A 23,699-nucleotide genomic window follows, 5' to 3' on the forward strand; every position below is an offset into this window, starting at 1 on the left:
AAATTGCACCTCCACTTAATCTTGAATGATTTATAAACCTGATGAGTGACTTATATAGATTATGAGACCAACTTTTGTACAAGTCTGACATTTAACATTTTCTGAAAAATGGTAGTTGGCAGTATATGGAACTAATACTTGAAATAACAAAACAAAAATTAATTTATAGTTTGCATTCAAAGATTGTGTTGTAAATGTTATCATCATAAAGGAACACATATTAGGAACAGACCTCATTAACTTTGATTTATGCAATTATTGTCTGGCAGTAAGCTAAACTACGACCTTTGGAAATTATCTCCAGCATGCAGAAAGGCGTCAGATGCCAGATTTGGACATGAGGATCGAAAAGATGCAGGCATTAAGCACTGCCTGAAAGGTTAGGAGCTCTTGCTCCTCCTGGTCCACAAGAAATGCAATAAAATATACTTACCTTCTGGAACCATCATCACTTCCACTTGGTGTAGGAGAGCCTGATTTACATAAATTAATGAAGTGTCCTACTTCCCTGTGCTAGGGCTCTCTCATTTGTTGTTAGACACTGGCAAATGGCAGCACAACTGTACTTGTCGTGTAGGGAGAAGCAGCCACATTGCACAATGCTAGAAAATATTTTACCCTTCTTTGAACCATTAAAGGGTAAGTTGGGAGGAAATTAGTCCTGCAGCCATTGTATGAGATACTGCCTACTGCCTTATGCTCACAATTATAAGGTTTGAAACTTGCAGTCAAGCACACATTTCCTGTATTAGAAGTGTTTCAGAAGGGTTAAATTGACAGTATGAAAGTGTAAGACTAATAATCTGTGTTCATGTGCCTGTGATTTTATCTACTGCTTGGGGAGACTTGCTAGAATGTTGTATGCATTAGGCAATAGGCTGTAGCTGACACAATGGCCTTAATACTATTTTCTCCTAACTTCCCCCCTCAATGACTGGGAGAGGGGGAAAATATTTTTTTAAGCAATGTGCAATATGACACCTTCTCCCTATGTGACAAGTACAGTTGTGCTGCCATTTGTTCTGCAATGGATAGCAATAAACGAAAGTGCCCTAGCACAGAGAGGATATGACATTTCATTAATTTATTTGATTCAGGCTCTCATAGACCAATTGGGAGTGAAAAAAGATATGGTTCCAGAAAGTAAGTATGTTTTATTGCATTTCTTACAGAAGAGGAGGAGCAGGAGCTCCCAGCCTTTCAGACACTCCCTAATGCCTGCCTCTTTTTCGACTGTCATGTTCACAAAGTGATAATACATTACAACCAACATGGATTTCTTTCGTGGGGCCTTTCAACTAATGCAGAATACAGGATTATTGTAGAGGGACCAGTAATAAAAGATCTCTGTACCTCAAAATTAATTGTCAGTTCAGCTGCTGTAGATTGCACTGACGTCAGTAAAAGAAAATGTGAATTGCAATATTCAACTTAAGACCTGCAGATTAATCATTGATCATTTTCAAGATTAATCATCCCCTTCATACCTCACCTTTGTTTTTAACAATATTCTCAGAAGCCAGAAATATGTAGATGCATGTAGATTTTAAAATAACTTATTTTCTTTACAGATACATATATAAATATAAATGCATGTCTGATAGATCATCTTGGAAGCACAGAATCAGGAGGCAGCTACTTGGCCCATTGTGCCCTTGTCAGTGCATTGTAAAGTTATCCAGTCAGTCTCATTTGCCACTGGTCTGATAAATGTCATTTTTAAGTCTACATGAAATTTCGTTTTTTAATGTCATTCATGAATCAGCTTGTACCACACTCTCTAGTGATGCATTCTGGATCATAATTCACTCTATATAAAGAGACAAACTCCTCTGGCTGTTTCACCAGACATCTTAAAGCTATGACTGATTTATCATTTATTACAATGTTACAACACAGTAAAAGGACACACAATTCATCAAGTTTACACTTGTGCATTTCTCTATACAACCTACATGATCTAATCCCACTTCTTGCTTACTTCACATTCTATTTAATATTTCTCTTCTTCAAACAAGTATCTCATTCTCTTTGAACATAATAATGGGCTCTGCTTCAACAATAAGGTTTAGGAGAGTATTCTACTTGGTATGAGATCTCTAAACTTCTCAATCTTTGTAAGTGTTTCCTAACTTCACTCCTCTTGACACCAATATTACAGTAATATTACAGTACACCTGATAGTCCCAGACAGTGTTGGGGAAAGAGTGACAAGCATTGATCCTGAAAAGGAGAGAAATAGTAAAATCAACTTGGGGCAGTCAGATGGCAGTAAATCACTTTGTCCAATTGGTTTCATGTTAGTGTTGCTATCACACCACATTTCAGACAGGCTTGTAGAGGAAATTTCACAATAGCTGCAGCTTAAGGAGAAATGATATCATTGGAGTCAACAAGGTTATGTATTATAAAATGAACATGCTGCTCAATTTACAAGCACATGTCCTGAAATATAACAGCAGCAATTTTACATCTGTTTAAGTTTTTAACATGTGCAAGTAAATAACACCAACTGAAGCAAATGCCATATAGACAAGGGTATACAAGGGCAAATGAGTGACTTCTGCAGAGTAATGCACCTTTACCATCTCCACTGACCCATACCCAGAGCAAATCACAAGAACAATATTGCACAAAGCGGTATTTCTCCAAATTACAACACTTGGCACATGACTTTGGACTGATGGGACAGCACTGAACAGTATAAGACTTTGGTTCTTTTGGCAGGTAAATGGTGTAAATTTACATGAAAAATTGCTCAGTACAGCACGCCTTCAGTTATACCTATACTTAGACCAATTATTTGTTTGATGTGTCAAAAAGTTGTTTTAATTGGCACTAATCCCACAGTGAAATAATCATACTTACATAACAATACTGCTTTATTCTATTACTTTGTATAGTAATTACAATTCAATAACAAAAGAATGAAATTTTAAAATTGTTGGAACAATGAGAAAAACAAACTGCTTTTCCTTTACCAACTGTATAAAAAGTGTTTCATGAAATAGTTTCATTGTGGTACAAATATAATAAAATCTTCTGCATCCCATCCATTTAATACCTCTCTTCCTTCTTTGGTTGAGGAAGAGATGTTAGGCTGGCCAGAAACATTTAACATGTCCACGAATTTCTGTCTGACTGGCTGCAAGAAAGTCTGACTTGAATCGAACAAACTTGTGCATCCTCTTAACAATACAACTTCAACAGAAGTGCTGTGAGCTGGAGCAATTCATCACACAGTGAGCCTAGTTACAAAATCAACTAAATGTGAATGTAAAGTGAAGTCGTACAAAATTAAAGCACATAGGTGAAAATCTCTCAAAATCTGAAATTGCTTTCATGTGGTACCACATTAAAAATTCATTGTGATGTACTATGTTGTGCTAAACTAAACTATTCTCGATCCTATTGGATTGTAGTGTATCCTAGAAACTAAAAACACTCGACAAATAACACAGAAAGACAAGCCAGGTCAGTGTCTCTCACTGCAGCAAAGGAAGTGGACTATTTAGATTATTCCAAATTATTAATTTACTACGGTTTATTGCATCTACATTTTGAACGTTCAAAAATACAATATATAAAACATTTGATTCAGCCTGAATAACCTAACATTCTGATATTTGGCAAATTGAACTATCTTTCGTTTACTTGCTCCTTCCTTTTGCCAGAAGTTCCCGACTTTGTGGCTTTGCACTAATTCCATGAAATTGTTGGGGACTGATTCCATGACATTTTCCCTCAGTCTGAATGTAACCAGAGCTCCATTCTATGGCCTAAGAACTAGTTGAGAAGTATAACGTCCTATGAGGACAGACAGGTCCGAACACCAAGTGAAAGCTGGGATTCAAAATTGGGAGCTCTACTAAATTAAATACCAAGTCACCCTATTTTACATGATTCTCAATAAAGGATCACATGTACTGCAGCATGTGTGTTGTACTTCTTGATTCCTTACTTAAAATGTGTGAAAAATTCATTAAACGTTAATCGAATCAGAAGGGTCAAATATGTGACTTCACCAACTGTACATACCAACATTCACACATTGAGTCTGTTTTTGTTAAACAGTTAACTGTATTGTCCTACAGTATAGAAAGCTGGAGTGATTTCCAATTAAAATCTGCTCTGAGTTCATGGAATAGAGATGTTTATAACCTGTGAATGAGATGACATTTAAGTAATAAATAATCCTAAACAATCAGAAGTTAACTTTTTAACCAATAACCATTAGGTGATTAAATGAAGGGGAAAAAAAAAAGTTAGCAGCATTAACCAGAACCATTAAATGGTTTCCATTGCATTACTGGGCTTTAAACAAGCTCACTGCTATATGTTGTGTCATGGACTAAATTTTAACTGCCATCAACTTTTTTAATTTCAAAGGCATCCTGATCCTCAGCAGTTTCTTGAAAAGATACGTCAGATTGACAAAATTAATAACTTGAAACACAGGACAATATCATAAAATGTGGTGCCCATTTAACAAAGATTTACAGATATATTCCTTATTTAACCATCGGTGTAACGTGTTAGTCGTCAGATGTGCTCAATCGTCAAGCGGCTTTCTTTCAGATTTATGGAGCAGGCCAAGCACCGAGATGTGCACTACATTTTCAGATTTGTTTCAATGTGTAGAAATTAGTCAACATTCTCCAACACAGGTACTAACTTGCAGCCTGGCATGCTTCCAACGGGTGAATTAAACCTTCCTCATACACACGTAGGATGGCTTCACATACAAATTTGTATTGACTCTGAAAAAATTAAATCTCACTTAAATTTTGATTCCATTAACTCAAACTGGAACAAACATGATATCAATTGGCTATGACAAAGAATTATACAATAATTTTGCGCGAAAGAACATCATTTCATACCTTGTTGTTCAAAGATTATACACTACCCATTACATGACAGGTGGCTTCCAACACCCACAAAGAATAGCCACAAAATCTGAAGCACTTCTAGGAAGCTCTTATAAAGCATTTGTTAAGGAATGACAAGTTTTTCTTTTGATCTGTTTTTCTCTTGGAAAATCATAGTAAAACAAAAGGATGCTTGGGAGGTCTATGAAAACAGGGATGGAGATGGCAATGTTCTGAGGTATGAAGACAGTAAGTAAAATTAATGAAAAGATAATCATTACAGGTGGAGCAAAGAAAATGAGGAAGACCTGAAAAATGGTATTGAAAGAATGTAGCATGCACATATGTTCTGCAAAACATTTGGAGATCTTTGTAACGGTTGAGGTCACAGTGGCCCAGATATCCCGAAGATCAGTAATCACAGTCAGATTGCTAATCCACACTATTTTGTCTCCCTGTTAATACTTAGATCTGCAGTTCTAGTCAGATGTTCCAATTAAAGCAACACAGTTCCCTTGCAATGCAGGATAGCTTGGGGTGGTAGTAGTGGTGGTGGGTGGGTGGGGGGGGGGGGGGGGGTGTTGGAAGTCAAACCATAACCTCATCTATGGCAGTATGCTGTGTTTTGAGATTTGAGTATCCAGCAGCACAGCCAGATACTATGACAGGGTGGGTGTCAGGTATCAGAGTGGGATAGGGGTTGTGGGAGGACTGTTGCAGCAGTATGAATTGAATTGTATTGGGTTGGAACTGGTTGGAGGGACTGTTATTAGGGTTCCTGTCGGTGTAAGGGGTCAGGGAGGTGTGGCGGAGCAGGGGAAGTGGTGATAATTTGGGATTGGATTTAATAGTGATCTAGTATTGAGAGTAGGTTTCTTGGTTAGCTACAAACGGAAGCAGGACCCAACAGATCTCCACCATGAACGGATTCTTTTGGACAGTGCTAAATTGGGGAAATTGTCCATCGGAACCTTCTACTTCTCAGTCAATTTCTACAGCCTCTGCTGTGTCTGCTTTGTCCCAACAAGCAACTCTCCAGTTTCCAGCTTTCTGGCCAAAAGAACATTGAGGTTAAGTGATCTGAAGGTTAGGATAAATTATTTTAAGTCAATCTTCTGGAATTTTTTGAGGATGTAACTCTGAAGATGGACGAGGGAGATCCAGTAGATGTAGTGTACCTGGACTTTTAGAAAGCTTTTGATAAAGTCCAACATAGGAGGCTAGTGAGCAAAATTAGGGTGCATGGTATTGGGGGCAAAGTACTAACTTGGATTGAAAGTTGGTTGGCTGACAGGAAACAAAGTAGTAATAAACAGCTCCATTTCGGAATGGCAGGCAGTGACCAGTTGGGTACCGTAGGGATCAGTGCTGGGACCACAGCTTTTTACAATATATATTAATAATATAAAAGATGGTATTAGTAATAACATTAGCAAATTTGCTGATGATACTAAGCTGGGTAGCAGGGTGAAATGTGAGGAAGATATTAGGAGATTACAGGGTGACCTGGACAGGTTAGGTGAGTGGTCAGATTCATGGCAGATGCAGTTTAATGTGGATAAATGTGTGGATAAATCTTGGTGGCAAGAACAGGAAGGCAGATTACTACCTAAATGGAATCAATTTAGGTAAAGGGGCAGGACAAAGAGATCTGGGAGTTCTTGTACACCAGTCAATGAAGGTAAGCATGCAGGTACAGCAGGTAGTGAAGATGGCTGATAGCATGCTGACCTTCATAACAAGAGGGATTGAGAATAGAAGCAAAGAGGTTCTTCTGCAGCTGTACAGGACCCTGGTGAGACCACACCTGGAGTAGTGTGTGCAGTTCTGGTCTCCAAATTTGAGGAAGAACATTCTGGCTATTGAGGGAGTGCAGCATAGGTTCACAAGGTCAATTCCTGAAATGGCGGGACTACCTTACGCTGAAAAATTGGAGCGACTGGGCTTGTATACCCTTGAGTTTAGAAGACTGAGAGGGGATATGATTAAGACATATAAGATTATTAAAGGATTGGACACTCTGGAGCAGGAAACATGTTTCCACTGATGGGTGAGTGCCGAAACAGAGGACACAGCTTAAAAATACGGGGTAGACCATTTAGGACAGAGATGAGGAGAAACTTCTTCACCCAGAGAGTGGTTGCTGTGTGGAATGCTCTGCCCCAGAGGGCAGTGGAGACCCAGTCTCTGGATTCATTTAAGAAAGAGTTAGATAGAGCTCTCAAGGATAGTGGAATCAAGGGTATGGCGATAAGGCAGGAACAGGATACTGATTAAGGATGATCAGCCATGATCATATTGAATGGTGGTGCAGGCTTGAAGGGCAGAATGGCCTACTCCTGCACCTATTGTCTATTGTCTAATTAACAGAAGATGTAATTTTCTGACTTTGCGCCTCCAGTATGGAATTTCTCTACCAAGAACGATAATGGGAGATTCTGGTGCAAACTGCACAACATTATTTTATTTGCTTGCCATGCGATTTGGCTGTAATGTGATTGTAAATTGGGGAACAATTTGTTGAAACATGAATTCCCATTGGCTATTACAGGATTCCATCCCCGGTTACGTAAAGTCTGCTCTAGGTATTTACTTCCAGCAAAAGAGGTTGGATGACACGGCAGATTTTTCTAACTTTGTTGTTGTGTTTTCAAGGATGTTTTTAGAAATTATTACAGGAGAAAAGATTTGGATTTCAAGATTCTTCTCATTCTGGACAATGCACCAAGCCATTCTCCCACCATTGGTGAACTTTCTGAAAACATCAAAGAGCTATTTCTACCTCTGAACACAACCTCTCTCATTCAATCTGTGAACCAGGATGCAATAGCAGCTTTTAAAACTTATTATTTAAAGCACATATTCAGGAAGCTGTTGCAGCTACTGATGGGGATAATGAGGACGGTGGTCTTCAATTTTGGAAGAGCTTTAACATTAAGAATGCTATTGACATCACTGTGGAGGCCTTGGGGTGATGTCAGTAAGGATTGCTTGCATGCAGTTTGGCAGAAACTTCTCCCAGATTTTCTTCATGATTTTAAATACGTTGAGCTGTCAGGGGAGCTTCTAGCAATCAAAGAACATTGCATCATTCTTGCAAACCAAGTTGGATTTGAAAACGTGCAGGCTGATCTACAACAACTTGTTGCTGGGGGGTATAGTGAAGCTCGAGATGAAGATGAAGTAGTCCAGGATGCAGCACCATGAGAACTTTCCATTTCTCTTTTGTCTTCTATCCAGAGGGAAGTTGAGCAGCAGTTGCAGATCTTAGAAGACAATGACTACAATACCGAACACAGCACAACTGCAGTTTGTGGCATAACGTCTTATCTGGAATGCTATGAACAACTTCTTCATGAAAAAAGAAAGATCATAACGCAGCAAAAGCTCGATGCCTTTTTTAAGCCAACCCGCTAGGAAACAGTCTGAGGACAACTAACCACAGCCATCCACTTCGTCTTAACTCTGCACCTGAAAGTAATGACGATGCTGATGACCCTCAGCCCCTGTTTTACTACAGTACTGTAAGTCAGCGAACATCTCTGTTCGGCATACACCACCCAATCTCACTACCCTGTGGCCAACCACTTCAACTCCCCTTCCCACTCTCCCAATGTGGTGGAAATCCTGGGCCTCCTTCACTGCCAAATCAAAGCCACCTGCCAACAGGAGTAAGGACACCTCATCTTCTGCCTTGGGATCCTACAACCACACAGCATCAACACTGACTTCATCAGTTTCCAAATCTCCCCACCCCATCCCAGATTCCAACCCTCCAACTTGGTCCCGCCCTCTTGACCTGACCATCTTCCTTCCTACTTATTTGCTCCAACCCTTCCCCACCCCACCCCCTCGGCCCGTCATGATGAAGGGCTAATGCCTGAAACAGTGATTCTCCTGGTCCTTGGGTTCTGCCTGACCTGCCGTGCATTTTCCAGTGCCACGCTCTTTGAGTCTGACTCTCCAGCATCTGCAGGTCTCATTTTCGCCTGATACTATAACTCAGCAAATTCAGGAACCCCTTGATGTGTTAAATTTATTATATTAGTTCATTAAAATATGTGATTTTAACATGTGTCAGGCTAACTACTGTTTTTGTTACAACTTTTACTGATTTTTTTTTGGTGTTTGCCCCAACTCTGTTTTTCCCTAAGATCGCTTTATTTCTATTGTGCGATTTTCTATAACATGAAGTTGCACGAGAATGCAACTACTGGGTTACAGCAGAACAGACTGGATGCACTTTTGGCGAGTGAGCTTCCTATGAAGGTAGTTAGCCAGTAAGGTTTGGTAGAGATAAATAAGTAAGGACTTGAAAACCTGTGTATGTGAAAATATGGGCTCTGACATTCAAGTCAGTCTTCAAAGCTGTGCAAGAAAAATAGTAGTTTAGATTTAGTTTAGATAGCAGTGGGAAGATGTAGAGCCAGACTTGCAGTGTCACCTGACTCTATGTTCTGACAGAAACCGTGCATTCCAGAATTCAAGATGGTGCATAAGATTGAAGAGGCTTGATTTAATATTCTGTCAGAAAATGAAAATTACAAAGCATTGTCCAACTGAAATCGAGATTTCAGTCTACTGTTGCCATATAAGAAGGTTAGGAAGTAAGTTTACTATTTCCAGAAAACAGGAGACTAAATCTGCATAGATTTCACACATCTCAAAACAACTTACAATTGCAACTGATGAAGGCACAGAAAATGATGTTTTGCTCACTGTCTCAGTCAGGGAATAATGCAGGATATTGATGGAAAATAAAGAAAAGAAATAATCTGGGAAATGGGAGGATAAAAGATTGGCCAAAAACCATAAAACAATCCTGTTTCTTTTAGGATTTTGAAAATTAATTACAATAAATGGCTTCATATTTTTCCACACATAATCAAAATCTTACCGACGTCTGTACCATCATGGCACGCTGGTTTCGCATTGTTCTAACAATATCCAGTGGGTATACAGGTTGGCTGTTTTCAATTAAACACATTGCCGTTTCCATAGCAATAAGGACACCAGTTCGACCAATTCCAGCACTGAAAATAAATCAGCAAAGAAATAAAACCAACTGCCGATGAAAGACAAAACAATTAATATTGACAAGCTTTAAGTATAACTCAATTACTTCTATAAAAAGTGACTTGAATTAGATCTATAATAATTGTGATCCACATATATAACAAAAAAATTGTAAGATTTAACGCACTATACAGCCTTAAAGTGGTTGTATTTGTCATTGATGACAATGTTAGGCTCTACACGTGCCACAATTGCAAATGCACACGTATCCAACTTAAATACAGGTCAGATACAGGCATCCCGAGGGTTCTACATAGGCTCCATTCTGAAGTCCATTTTACACACTTTGGAACATAATGCAGGGAAATGTATAGCAGCTATTCTTAAGTACAGGAAATGACTATGTTGGGTGTTAAAAATTACAGGTGAAAGTGAGGACTGCAGATGCTGGAGATCAGAGTCGAGAGTGTGTTGCTGGGAAAGGACAGCAGGTCAGGCAGCATCCGAGGAGCAGGAGAATCGATGTTTAGGGCATTATCTAAACTACACCTCCTCCCCCATCCTACCTCCTGTAAAAATGCCATCCCTTATTCCCAATTCCTCCGCCTCTGCCGCATCTGTTCTCAGGATGACCAATTCCATCACAGCAAGTCCCAGATGGCCTCCTTCTTCCATGATCGCAACTTCCCTTCCCACGTGGTTGACGATGCCCTCTAGCACATCTCCTCCACTTCACGCACTATAGTCCTTGAACCCCACCTCTCCCAATGCAACAAGGACAGAACCCCCCTCCAACACCTTATCGCCCACCCCAACCTCCACATACTTTGCATCATCCTCCGCCATTTCCGCCACCTTCAAAGAGACCCCACCACCAAAGATATATTTCCCTTCCAACCCCTATCAGCGTTCTGGATAGACCATTCTCTCAGTGATTCCCTCGTCAAGTCCACACCTGGCACTTTTCACTGCCACCACAGGACGTGCAAAACCTGCACCCACACCACTCCCCTCACCGCTGTCCAAAGCCCCAAGGATCCTTCCACATCCATCAGAAATTTACCTGTACCTCTACCAATGTCATCTACTGCATCAATTGCACCCGACGTGGTCTCCTCTACATCGGGGAGACAGGACACCTTGTGGATTGTTTCAGAGAACATCTCTGGGACACCCGCACCCACCAACCTCACTGCCCCATGGCCGAACACTTCAACACCCGCTCCCACAGCATCAAGGTCATGCAGGTCCTACGCTTCCTCCACCGCCAAACCGTTACCACCCAACGTCCGGAGGAGAAACACCTCATATTCCGCCTTGGAACTCTGCAACCACACGGGATAAATGTGGATTTCAATAGTTTCCTCATTTCTCCTCCCCCCACATTATCCCAGTCCCAAGCCTCCAATTCGGCACTGTCCTCCTAACCTGTCCACCACTTCCCCCCTCTGACCTATCACCTTCTCCCTCAGCTTCATCCACTTATCGCTTTCTCAGCTAACCACCCCACCCTCCTCCCATTTATCTCTCAGCGCCAGCCTCATTCCTGATGAAGGACTTATGCCCAAAACATCAATTCTCCTGCTCCTCGGATGCTGCCTGACCTGCTGTGCTTTCCCAGCAACACACTCTCGACTGTTAAAAATTACACCCCTGTATTCAATTGGATTTTTTAAGTACGAGCACTTGTACATTGGATGCTTGAAATTCAAAACCTCCTGTATATGGAAGTGTTCATGATTAGGCAGTGTGCCTACACAACACCAGGATTAAAAAAAAAATGTTTGAGCTACACTTGTAGTCGAAGGCTCTCAATTATGATTTTGAAATTATTTTATCTGTCAACTTTATCAATTAAACGATTATGGGTGGACCTTGACCAGATAGGCCAATGGGCCGAGGAGTAGTAGATGGAGTTCAATTTAGATTAATATGAGGTGCTGCATTTTAGAAAGGCAAATCAGAGCAGGACTCATACACTTAATCGTAAGGCCCTGGGTAGTGTTGCTGACCAAAAAGATCTTGGATAGTTCCATGAAAGTGGAGTTGCAGGTATGTAGGATAGTGAAGGAGTTTGGTAGCTTGACATTATTGGTCAGTGCATTGAGTATAGGAGCGAGCAATCATGTTGAGGCTGTAGGGGACATCGGTGAGGCCACCTTTGGAATACTGCATGCAGTTCTGGTCTCCATGCTCGAAGAAGGATGTTGTGAAAGTTGAAAGGGTTCAGAAAAGATTTGCAAGGACGTTGGCAGGGTTGAAGGATTTGAGCCAAAGGGAGAGGCCGAATCCACCGAGGCTATTTTCCACGGAGGGACAGAGAATGCAGGGTGACCTTACAGAGGCTTATAAAATCATAAAAGGCAAGGATAGGGTGAATAGAGAAGGTCTTTTCCCTGGGGTGGAGGAGTCCAAAACTAGAGGGCATGGGTTTAAAGTGAGAGGGAAAAGATTACAAAGGGACCCAAGGGGGATCTTTTTCACACAGAGGGTGGTTCGTGTATGAAATGAACTGCCAGAGGAAGTGGTGGAGGCTGGTATAATTACAACATTTAAAAGGCATCTGTACGGACATATGAATAGGAAGGGTTTAGAGAGATGTGGGCCAAATGCTGGCAATTGGGACTTTGATTAATTTAGGATACTTGGTCAGAATGGATGAGTTTAACCGAAGGGTCTGTTTCTATGCTGTACATCTTTAAGACTCTATGATGGGCAAAAAACAAATTTACTATGTTTGTTGGAATCAATAAATTATCATAATGTTCCAGATAGTATGGTTCTGTGATGTAGGCTTAATGGATCAACTGTCAAGGTTAGAGTGGTTCTGGAAAAGCACATGAAAATCGATGTTTCAGGCAAAAGCCCTTCATCAGGAAGTTATTGAAGGGCTTTTGCCTGAAACATCGATTTTCCTGCTCCTCGGATGCTGCCTGATCTGCTGTGTTTTTCCAGCACCACACTAATCTTGACTCTAATCTCCAGCATCTGCAGTACCTACTTCCGTCTTAATGGATCAAATGGCTTACTCTTGCCCACTAACTTCGTATGTGCCTCTTTGCCAGTATATTTTGGCTTGAAGGTGCAAAGCAAGACAAAATCAATTCAGATGCAGTGTGAGCTGTCTGGCTTTCAATATCATATTATTCCCATGTTTCTACAAATAACACAAGCATGGGAGGGAAATTATAATGCAATTTAGTACAAAGAATAGAAATAAATGGCACACAGTCTTTTCAAATACCTTGGTAGCAACAAGGAAAACAAAAGAAAAATCTTTAGCAGTAGCCCAGTAATATGGTAATCTCAGCATAGTGCCTTTTAAACAATCAGTAGCTCTAAATGATAATAATGCTCTTTAAAATCAAGGTGGTGATTCTCAGAGTGTACTGCATGACAGTAAAAGGAGCATTGCTGAACAGATGGAAGGTAAGAAAAAATATGATGTAATTGTGGACTAAAATGTATTCTCACAGAATGGTGAATGCATTCTGTATAACTTTAGAATGCAACCTGACAATGTTATGCTCACTACCATATAAGGACTTGCAGTAAAACTGGGAGAGCTGGAAAAATTGGTCCAATTCTCCAAATTTCCCAACATATTTCCTATGTATGTTCTGTTTCATTGGCATGGCAGATCCAGCAAGGCTAGGCAACACCTTGCTGGATGAAGAGAAGAGAGTAGCCTTAGGAGCCCTCAACATTGATTCCGACCAATCAAGTCTCATGGCATCAAATCAAACATGGAAAACAGATACATTGCATTAATCACTGCCCTCCTTCAATGAATTTATATCTTTCAATGTTAACATCACTTGGAAGGAGCAGTGAAGGTAGCAATAGCATCGAATATACTCTGAGTGGGCAACTTCAATGACTATCAAGATACTAAGTTATATGGCTACTGACTGCGTTGGCAAAATTGTGGCAGGAGCCCTTTATCATTCCTGATGAAGGGCTCATACACGAAACGTCGATTTTCCTGCTCCTCTGATGCTGCCTGACTTGCTGTGCTTTTCCAGCACCACACTAATCTGGACTCTAATCTCCACCAGCTGCAGTCCTCACTTTTGCCGAGGTGGTGAGCAGACTAACAAGAGGGAAAATTTTTCTGGACCTCATCCTCACCAAGCTTCCTGTCATAATCCTGTACCTAAAGTGATTGGTATCCTTTATGCTAGATATAACTCAAATGTATGCATGATAAATAGCAAAAGCAGTATATGTTAAGAGAGCTAAGTGATCCTACAATCAACAGATCAGATCATGCAAATAGTCTTACATTTCAACATACAAGAAATGGAGAACCCTCAGGCTTGGGATGATAACTGGAAGTAATATTCACATCATAAATGTCAAACATTACCATCACCATCAAGATAGAAACTAACCATCTCCCCGTGACTTCAAAAAGTACCATCAGTAGAATATCATCCATGACAACATCCTACAAGACAGGAACACGTGCACGCCAATAGCAGAAAGATAATGCAATCGGACTAAGCAATCCCACATCAAAGGATTGGACCTAAGCACTGCAGTTTTGCCACATGTAGTGGAAGTGTTGGTGGGCAGTTGAATAACTAACAGGAAAAAAAGGGTCTGCAAATTTCCCCATTTTTGACAATGGAGTGGGCAACACATCAGTTCAAATGAAGCAAGGTGGCTCAATGGTTAGCACTACCGCCTCACAACACCCAGGTTTAAATTCCGCCTCGGGCGACTGTGTGCATGGATGTTGCACATTCTCATTGCGTCTGCATGGGTTTCCTCCCACAATCCAAAGATGTGCAGGTCAGGTGAATTGGCCATGCTAAATTGCTCTTAGTGTTAACTGCATTAGTCAGGGGTAAATATAGGGTAGGGGAATGGGTCTGGGTGGGTTACTCTTCGGAGGGTCGGTGTGGACTTGTTGGGCCAAATGGCCTGTTTCCATTCTGTCGGAAATCTAATTTAAGAAAAAAGGTTATTACACAAAATGATAGCTAATGTGATTAGGGATAATCCTTAGGGGTGGCACAGAGGCTCAGTGGTTCGCGCTGCAGCCTCACAGAACCAGAGACCTGGGTTCAATTCCAGCCTTGGGCAACTGCCTGTGTGGAATTTGCATGCTCTCCCAGTGTCTACGTGGGTTTCCTTCGGGTGTTCCGGTTTCCTCCCACAGTCCAAAGATGTGCAGGTTTGGTGAATGGCTAAGTTAAATTGCCCATAGTGTTAGGTGCATTAGCCAGAGGGAAATGGGTCTGGGTGGGTTATTCTTCAGAGAGTCGGTGTGGACTTGTTGGGCCAAAGGTCCTGTTTCCACACTAATCTAATCTAATCTAATCTAATCTAACCATGTGCAACCAACTTTGAAATGCCAGGTGAATGATCCATCTTCATATTGACCTGAGGTCCCCAGCATTGCAGATGCTTTTCCTCGGGTAATCTAATGCACTGCATATGATAAAAAAAAAGGCTCTATGCATTGGAAATTGCAAAGCCTATGGGTCATGATCATGATAACATTCCAGTAAGAGTACCAAAGACTTGGGCTCCAGGTATTAAACCTCACGAAGATTGGTGGAGTTGTGGATAGTGAGGAGGGCTGTTGTCGGCTGCAAAGGGACTTAGATATAATGCAGAGCTGGACTGAGGAATGGCAGATGGAGTTCAACCCTGTCAAGTGTGAGGTTGTCCATTTTGGAAGGACAAATAAAAATGCGGAATACAGGGTTAACGGTAGGGTTCTTAGTAAGGTGGAGGAGCAGAGGGATCTTGGGGTCTATGTTCATAGCTCTTTGAAAGTTGCCACTCAGGTGGATAGAGCTTGTAAGGCGGCCTATGGTGTATTAGCATCCATTAGCAGAGGGATTGAATTCAAGAGTCGTGAGGTAATGTTGCAGCTGTACATGTCCTTGGTAAGGCCACATTTGGAGTACTGTGTACAGTTCTGGTCGCCTCACTTTAGGAAAGATGTGGAAGCTTTGGAGAGGGTGCAGAGGACATTTACCAGGATGTTGCCTGGAATGGAGAATAGGTCGTACGAGGATAGGTTGAGAGTGCTCGGCCTTTTCTCATTGGAACGGTGAAGGATGAGGGGTGACTTGATAGAGGTTTATAAGATGATCAGGGGAATAGATAGAGTAGACAGTCAGAGACTTTTTCCCCGGGTACAAGGGGACATAAATTTAAGGTGAAGGGTGGAAGTATAGGGGGGGATGTCAGGGGTAGGTTCTTTACCCAGAGTGTGGTGGGGGCATGGAATGCGCTGCCTGTGGGAGTGGCAGAGTCAGAATCATTGGTGACCTTTAAGCGGCAACTGGATAGGTACATGGATAGGTGCTTAAGCTAGGACAAATGTTCAGCACAACATCGTGGGCCGAAGGGCATGTTCTGTGCTGTATTGTTCTATGTTCTGTGCTGTATTGTTCTATGTTCCTGCTTGGCTAAGTTGTACTGATATAGCTACAATGCTGGCATCCAACCAGCAATGTGGGAATTTCACAGGTAGGTGCAGTGCACTAAAGGAGGAAAAATCCAACCCAGCCCATTACCACTGTATCAGTCTACTCTTGATCATAAGTAGGGTAGATGTTGATGACAGCACTACATGCTCAGCAATGATATGTTCACTGATGTTCAGTTTGGATTCTGCCAGGGATACTCAGCACCTGACCTCAACACATTATTGACCAAACAGGTGCAGCACGGTGGCTCAGTGGTTAGCACGGTTGCCTCACAGCACCAGGGACCCAGGTTCGATTCCCACCTCGGGCAATCGTCTGTGTGGAGTTTGCACATTCGTCCCATGTTTGCTTGAATTTCCTCCGGATGCTCGAGTTTCCTCCCACAATCCAAAGATGTGCAGGTCAGGTGAACTGGCCATGCTAAATTGCCCATAGCGTTAGGTGCATTAGTCAGGGTGAATATAGGCTAGGGGAATGGGTCTGGGTGGGTTACTCTTCGGGGGGTCGGTGTGGACTTGTTGGGCTGAAGGGCCTGCTTCCATACTGTAGAGAATCTAATCTAATCAAATATGGACAAAAGAGCTCAACTCTAGGGAGTTTATAATGACAGCTCTTCATATTATGCAGCATTCTAACGAACGCCTTAGCAAAATAACAGCTAATTGAAATTATTGGTGTGGGAAGGGTGGATTGTGTGTGCTGATGGTCCATTATTTTATCATTGCTAAAGTTCCTCAGAGTAGTTTCTTAAACGCAACCATCTCAGCTAATTGATCAATGATCCTCCTTTCAGCATAAGGTCATAAGTGATGATGTCCACAGGTGACTGCACCAATGTTCAGCACTCCGCAGACAAGAAAGCAACTTCATGCAGCAAGACCTGGACAGCAGTCAGGCTTGGGTTGAAAAGCAAGTTAAAATGTGTGCCACACAATGTTGGGCAATGACCACTTCCAACAAGAGAGAATCTAACCATGACCCTTTGACATTTAATGGTATTACCGCTGCTGAACTTCTTACGATCAATCTCCTACAAGGCTATCATTGACCAGAAAGTGGACTAGACTTGCAGCATAAATACTATTACTGTAAGAGCAGATCAGAAGCTAGGAATTCTGTGGCAAATTGATTGTACAAAGCTACAGAACAGGAATTTGGGAGTCCTCGTCCATGAACCACAGAAAGCTAGCACTCAAATTCAGCAGGTAATCCAGAAGGTAAATTGAACATTGGGTTTTATTTCAAAGGGAATACAGTATAAAAGTAGGGAGGTTTGCTAAAACTACATAATGCATTAATCAGATCACAGCTGGAATACTATAAATAGTTTTGGGCCCTTCATCCAAGGAAAAGTATACTGGCATTGGAGACAATCCAGATAAGGCTCAAAAGACTGATCCTGGATTTGGAGGGACAGGCTTATGAGGAGAGGCTGAGTAGGTTTGGCCGGTGTTTATTGGAATTTAGCAACACTAAGGCAACTTTATTGAAGTATGCAAAATTCTAAGGGGACTTGATGAGGTAAATGTAGAAATGTTTTTTTCTCCTCTAGAGTCTAGTACCAGAAGGCATAATTTCAGAGTAATGGGTCACACATTTATAACAGAGGTGAGGAAGAATTTCTTTTCTCAAAGGGTAGTGAACCTGTGGAAATTTTTACTGCAGAGGGCTATCGAGACTGGGTCATTAAATACATTCAAGGCTGACGCTGACATTTTTAAGCAACAGAATTAAGGGTTGTAGAAAAGAGGAACGAAAGTGGAATAGAGGGTTACCAGGATGGGTTCAGCTCCAACAACAAAGCAGCGCACTTCACTTGCAGTCTATTCACCAATGTCACCATTTACTCTCTCCACTATCTCATGGGCAATTAGGAATGGGAAATCAATGTTGGGATAGACAGCAACGTTTATATTCTATGAACGAATAAATGAAAAGAAAAGCCATCATCCTGCTGGATGGGCAACTATCCATCACTTTCACGATCTCCAGCAATGTACAATGGGAGCAGTGTGTATTATCTGCAAAGAACATAACAGCAACTTGCTAAGGCTCCTTCAAAAGCACTTCCAAACCCGCAACTCTCAGCAGATGCATGGGAACATTATTACCTGCAAATTTCCCTCCAATTAACAGACCATTCTGAATTGGGAATGCATCAGTCTTTCACTGCTCCTGAGATAAAATCCTGGAACTCCCTCATTTGCAGCACAATGGGTGAACTCCTGCCACACAGACTGCACAGTTCAGGAAATGTGCAACATCACAACTGGGGGCAATTAGTCATGATTAATAATGCTGGCTGAGCCAGCAACATCTACATCCCACAAATGTATTTTAAAAAACAAAATCAGATTGTGAGGTAAGTATGCAAGGGTTCAATATAATGCAATTTACAGTGAGGAAGCCTTAATGGCCACATTAAAAAAATGTAAAATTTACCTACTGCATCACTTGAAATGACAAACCAAAATAATGGTATCTTTGCCAGTGTGATTCCAGATGCAAAATTCACATTTTTGTAAAAGTACTTAAAAGTTACACCTCTATTAAACTTCAACTTTAAAATAGTGTTATAGTAGCTAACACAAATGGACCCAATTAAAAGGTTTATTTTGCTCAAAGCAATGCATGTTAATTTAGTCAGGAAACTATAACCTACTGCAGATGTCAAATTCTCGACCTGAGGATTTGTCTTCATTACTGAGACAATAAAGGGGTTGTCAAGTCTTCCTGTAGATCTACCTTACAGTTGCATCCAAACTCAGCAAGAGAGTATGCGTAATTGCTTTCCCTGCTGAAAAGAAAATAAGTACCTGCAATGAACAATAACTGGCTCATTGTCTCTTCCGATTCTTTTCTGTCTCACACAAGTCACAAAGTCAAAGAAATCCATTGGATCATCAGGAACACCGTGATCAGGCCATGCTACGTACTGAAGATGACTGACATCACGTTCTAGGCCCGTCTGCATCAACAGAAAAACACAAAGTTGAAATTGATGATGTTCTGTCATCTTGTTCTTTATTAATATTTACTTCTGATTGTTGCCAATTCTGAGATTAAAGAAAAACAGAAAATGTTGGGACATGCAATTCATCTGTTAGTAACTAAAAAGAGAAACACAGGTTAACCTTTGGGCAGGACCTTTCACCAGAATTGATTAAAAAAGAAAAATCTATACAACTTATTTAGTTTAATGATCCATGGTTAAACATACACCCACATGTCAATACTGTATTTAGCGAAGCAGAATTATAAAAGGAATTGTTTTTGAAATTGCTTCTGGTGACATTACTATTTGGGCAGAAAGAGAATGGTAGGCATCATGAAATTTTTCTGGTATCTCCTGCTTTACAGTGAAGAAATGAAGTTTCTTGGAATGATTACTTTTCACTGGGGGAAAAAAAATCTTCAGTAGAAAATTAGCCTGCTCCAAATTTCTGACTTGCTCAGGACAGAATTTATTCTCCCCCCATTTGGGACATTTATCACCAAGATTAGGATCAGTAAGAACAGCAAAATAGAATGCTTACCAACAGTATTCACAAAATAGGAAAACAAATATTCAAATTAATAGAAAGCATTGAGGAACATTCGCATCACACAAATACCGGGCTATGACCATCACCAATATGAGACAATTTGACCACTACCCCTTGACATTCAATAGTGTTACCATCACTGAATCCCTCACTATCAACACCCTGGGGGTTATCATTGACCAGAAACTCAACTGGACTCACCACATAAACATAGTGGTTACAAAAGCAGGTCAGAGGCTAGGAATACTGCAGTGAGTAACTCACCTCCTTACTCCTCAAAACCTATCCACCATCTACAAGGTACAAATCAGAAGTGTGATGAAATACTCCCCACTTGCCTGGATGAGAGCAGCTAGGAGAAAGTGAGGACTGCAGATGCTGGAGACCAGAATTGAAAAGTATGGTGCTGGAAAAGCGCAGCAGTCCAGGCAGCATCCGAGGAGCAGGAGAATTGACGTTTCGGGCATAAGCCCTTCCTGAAGAAGGGCTTATGGCTGAAACGTTGATTCTCCTGCTCCTCGGATGCTGCCTGGCCTGCTGGATGAGAGCAGCCCCAACAACACTCAAGACACTTGACACAGGACAAAGCAGCCCGCTTGATTGGCACCACATCCATAAAAATCCAATCCCTCCACCACCAATGCTCAGTAGCAACAGTGTGTTTTGTCTATCTTCAAGATGCACTGCAGAACTTTCAAAGAACACTCAAGACACTTGACACAGGACAAAGCAGCCCACTTGATTGGCACCACATCCATAAAAATCCAATCCCTCCACCACCAATGCTCAGTAGCAAGTGTGTTTTGTCTATCTTCAAGATGCACTGCAGAACTTTCAAAGTTCATCAGACAATTCAAAACCATGACTACTTCCACCTAGAAGGAAAAGGGCAGCAGATTCATGGGAACACCACCACCTTCAAGTTCCCCTTGAAGCCACTCATCATCCTGACTTGGAAATATATCACCATTCCTTCACTGTCACTGAGTCAAATCCTGGAATTCCCTCTCTAATGGCATTGTGGGTAAACCCACAGCAGGTGGACTGCAACAGTTCAAGGCAGTAGCTCACCACCACCTTCTCATGAACAATAAATACTGGCCAGCCAGTGACACCCACATCCCACAAATGAATAAACAAAAAAGATCTGTTTTCAATTGTCAAAGTATTGCTTTCAGAAACAGAATGCAATGTTAAAAGGTTGATGCAGTACAGAGAATTTGGATGAACAAGAAATATCCTTAAAAGACCGTGCAATCAGTGCTGACCAATGCTGATAACTTAACATTTCAGTAGTTTGGCAGAAAGGTAAAGGAGGCATCACAGATCTATTAAAAAAGGATGAGATCAGTACAGTAGTCAAATTTATCTAGGCTTGGAAGGTGGTGTTAAATCACAAGGAAAGGATTTATTGGTGGGAGTAGACCAAATGCCACTTGACAGTAGCTACATGTAGGGCAGGCATAAATCCAAAACTAATGGGAGCACATAAGAAAGGTACTGCAATGATCTTGCACAACTTTACTCTTCATTTAGAGAGGATAAATCTATTGGCAAATGTAGCCTTGGAGGACAAGTTAATGGAGAGCATCCAACTCAGTTTCTTGGACTAATATGTTGTGGAACCAAACAGTGAATGAGATTATTTTAGATTGTTACTTAATGTTGTCTGATTACACATTACCCAATCTAATTTTAAAGATCCTCTCTCAGCAAGAGTGATCACAGCATGATTAAATTTGAAATTTAGTTTGAGGATGAGATATTTGAATTAGAAACTGGAGTCTCAAACTTAAATAAAGGCAGCTACAGGGATATGAAGACAGTGTTAGCTGACCTGGCCTGGAAACTAGATGAATATGTAAAACAGATATTCATCAAATGTGGCAGACATTTGATGAAATGTAACATAATTCTCAACAAAATAAAATCCATGAAGAAAGACAGACTCTAAAGACTCTCTGCAACATCTACAGCTAACTAAGGTAAAGATACCATCAAATTTAAAGAAAAGACAAATATTGTTGCAAAATATTGTGCATGCTAAAATCTTTAGAAACCAAAGAATATGAGAGAGAACTAGTAAGGAATATGTCTAAAGAGAGAGTAAGTACTTCAATAAGAATATAAAAGTGAGGACAGTAGCTAAAGTACTGGATCTTCAGAGGATGAGAGTGACTGCAATCAGTTTCTTGGACTAATATGGCTGCAATCCCCTTTTCAGTCGTGGTGACTGAGCTGACTTCTCCCAGGATCCTCCTTGGTGCTTCTCACCGGCTCTCTGTTTCACCCCAAGGATTGTAGTAATTCAAGAAGGTAGCTTAACCACTAGGTTCTTCAGGGAAATTAGGAATGGGTAATAAATACTGACTAAACCAAAACACTTGTATCCCACAAATTAACAAAAAAAATGAAATGTTGAGAAATTACAGAATATTTTGCAGAGGGCTGGTGCAACACAGATGGAAACAAATAGTTTGGAAGGTAAATGGAATGTTGATCTTTATTGCAAGGCAGTTGTGGCATTATAACTAGAGAAGTCTTGTTACAATTGTACAGCACAGCGGTGAGACCACATTCAGAGCAGCATGTGCATTTTGTGGCTCCTGACAAAATGCAGGATGTACTTGCATTGGAGAGGGTTCAAAGGCAGCTTGCTGTGTTGATTCCTGGGATGCAGCATTGACTTATGAGATAGACAGTCATGTAGCCTTTTCCTCCCCCTTTCACTTGTGTTTTATGTTCTTATATAATTAATTATTAGAAATTAAAGAAAAGATTCTCGTGCACCAATCCTTTCTTTCCCTAATCCTTCTAGAATAAAATAAATTGCTTAGATTATTCTACATTTCTGCAAGAAAAAATGCTGACAGTGATTTCTACATTACAAGTGGTTAAAAATGCTGTCAAACAATTTTATAATTACACATAGAAGCTACATTTATATCAACAGAATTTAAACCTGAGCTAGTGCATCAGAAAGTAAGAATACTTGACTATAAAGTTATGAAGTAATTATACTGTAGGCTGCAGTAAACTAAACTTATTGCTAGCATAACATAACAGGGTTACTTTCACAACAATGTTGACACATTATTTTCAATTGATGGATTTTCTGTCCTGCAACTGCCTGATTTTGTCTAATAAGGGTGCAAAACTATATAGAATATCACCTCTCAGATTCTCCTTTCCAGACGGTCCACACTGAATATATCTAGTTTTTATCCTTCTGACACTTGATACAGGGGAGCAGACAAAGTGTTTGCCTGCACCGTCTCTCTTGCTTCTTAGCCGTGAAAACTGAATATAGCAATCATGGCAAAATTGGAACAGAACATTACAAAGGTTCATTTCTGCCTTCAATGACCTATATTTTATCCTTTTGGCACTATAACTCAACATTTCAGGAGTCTCGTTGGTTGTCACAAAGTCACACAGCATAGAATTAAACTCTTTGGTCCAACTAATCCATGCCAACCAAGTTTCCCAAAATAAACTAGTCCCTCTTGCTTGTATTTGGCCCATAACACTCTCAAACTTGCCTATTCATGTACCAATCTAAATGTCTTATAAATGTTGTAATTTTAGCTGCATCCATCACTTCCTTTGGCAGTTCATTCCCTATACTAACCATCCTGTGTGAAAAAGTTTCCCCACTGGTCCCTTTTAAATCTTTGTCCTCTGACTTTAAACATATGCTCCCTAGTTTTCAACTCCTCCACCTGAGGGAAAAGATCTTTGCTATTCACCTTATCTATGTCCCTCATGATTTTATAAATCTCTATAAGATCACTCCTCAACTTGAAAAAAGTCCC

General features: G+C 40.8%; 1 protein-coding gene across 7 annotated transcripts in view; it reads right to left on the reverse strand.

Annotated features, from left to right (window-relative positions):
* Positions 1-1,182: 1,182 nt before the first annotated feature.
* Positions 1,183-23,699, reverse strand: part of LOC122549888 (tyrosine-protein phosphatase non-receptor type 3-like) — a 218,108-nt gene continuing 195,591 nt past the window's right edge. For all 7 annotated transcript variants that reach the window (XM_043690065.1, XM_043690067.1, XM_043690062.1 and 4 more), the window contains 3 exons: positions 19,156-19,307; positions 9,769-9,904; positions 1,183-4,760 (listed from right to left, as the gene is read on the reverse strand). In XM_043690065.1, the coding sequence (XP_043546000.1) occupies positions 4,671-4,760; positions 9,769-9,904; positions 19,156-19,307 (378 nt within the window). In that variant the 3' untranslated portion in view covers positions 1,183-4,670. The remainder of the gene's footprint in view (positions 4,761-9,768; positions 9,905-19,155; positions 19,308-23,699) is intronic.

This window comes from Chiloscyllium plagiosum, chromosome 5 (assembly GCF_004010195.1).
Source record: "Chiloscyllium plagiosum isolate BGI_BamShark_2017 chromosome 5, ASM401019v2, whole genome shotgun sequence".
NCBI classification, from domain to species: Eukaryota; Metazoa; Chordata; class Chondrichthyes; order Orectolobiformes; family Hemiscylliidae; genus Chiloscyllium; species Chiloscyllium plagiosum.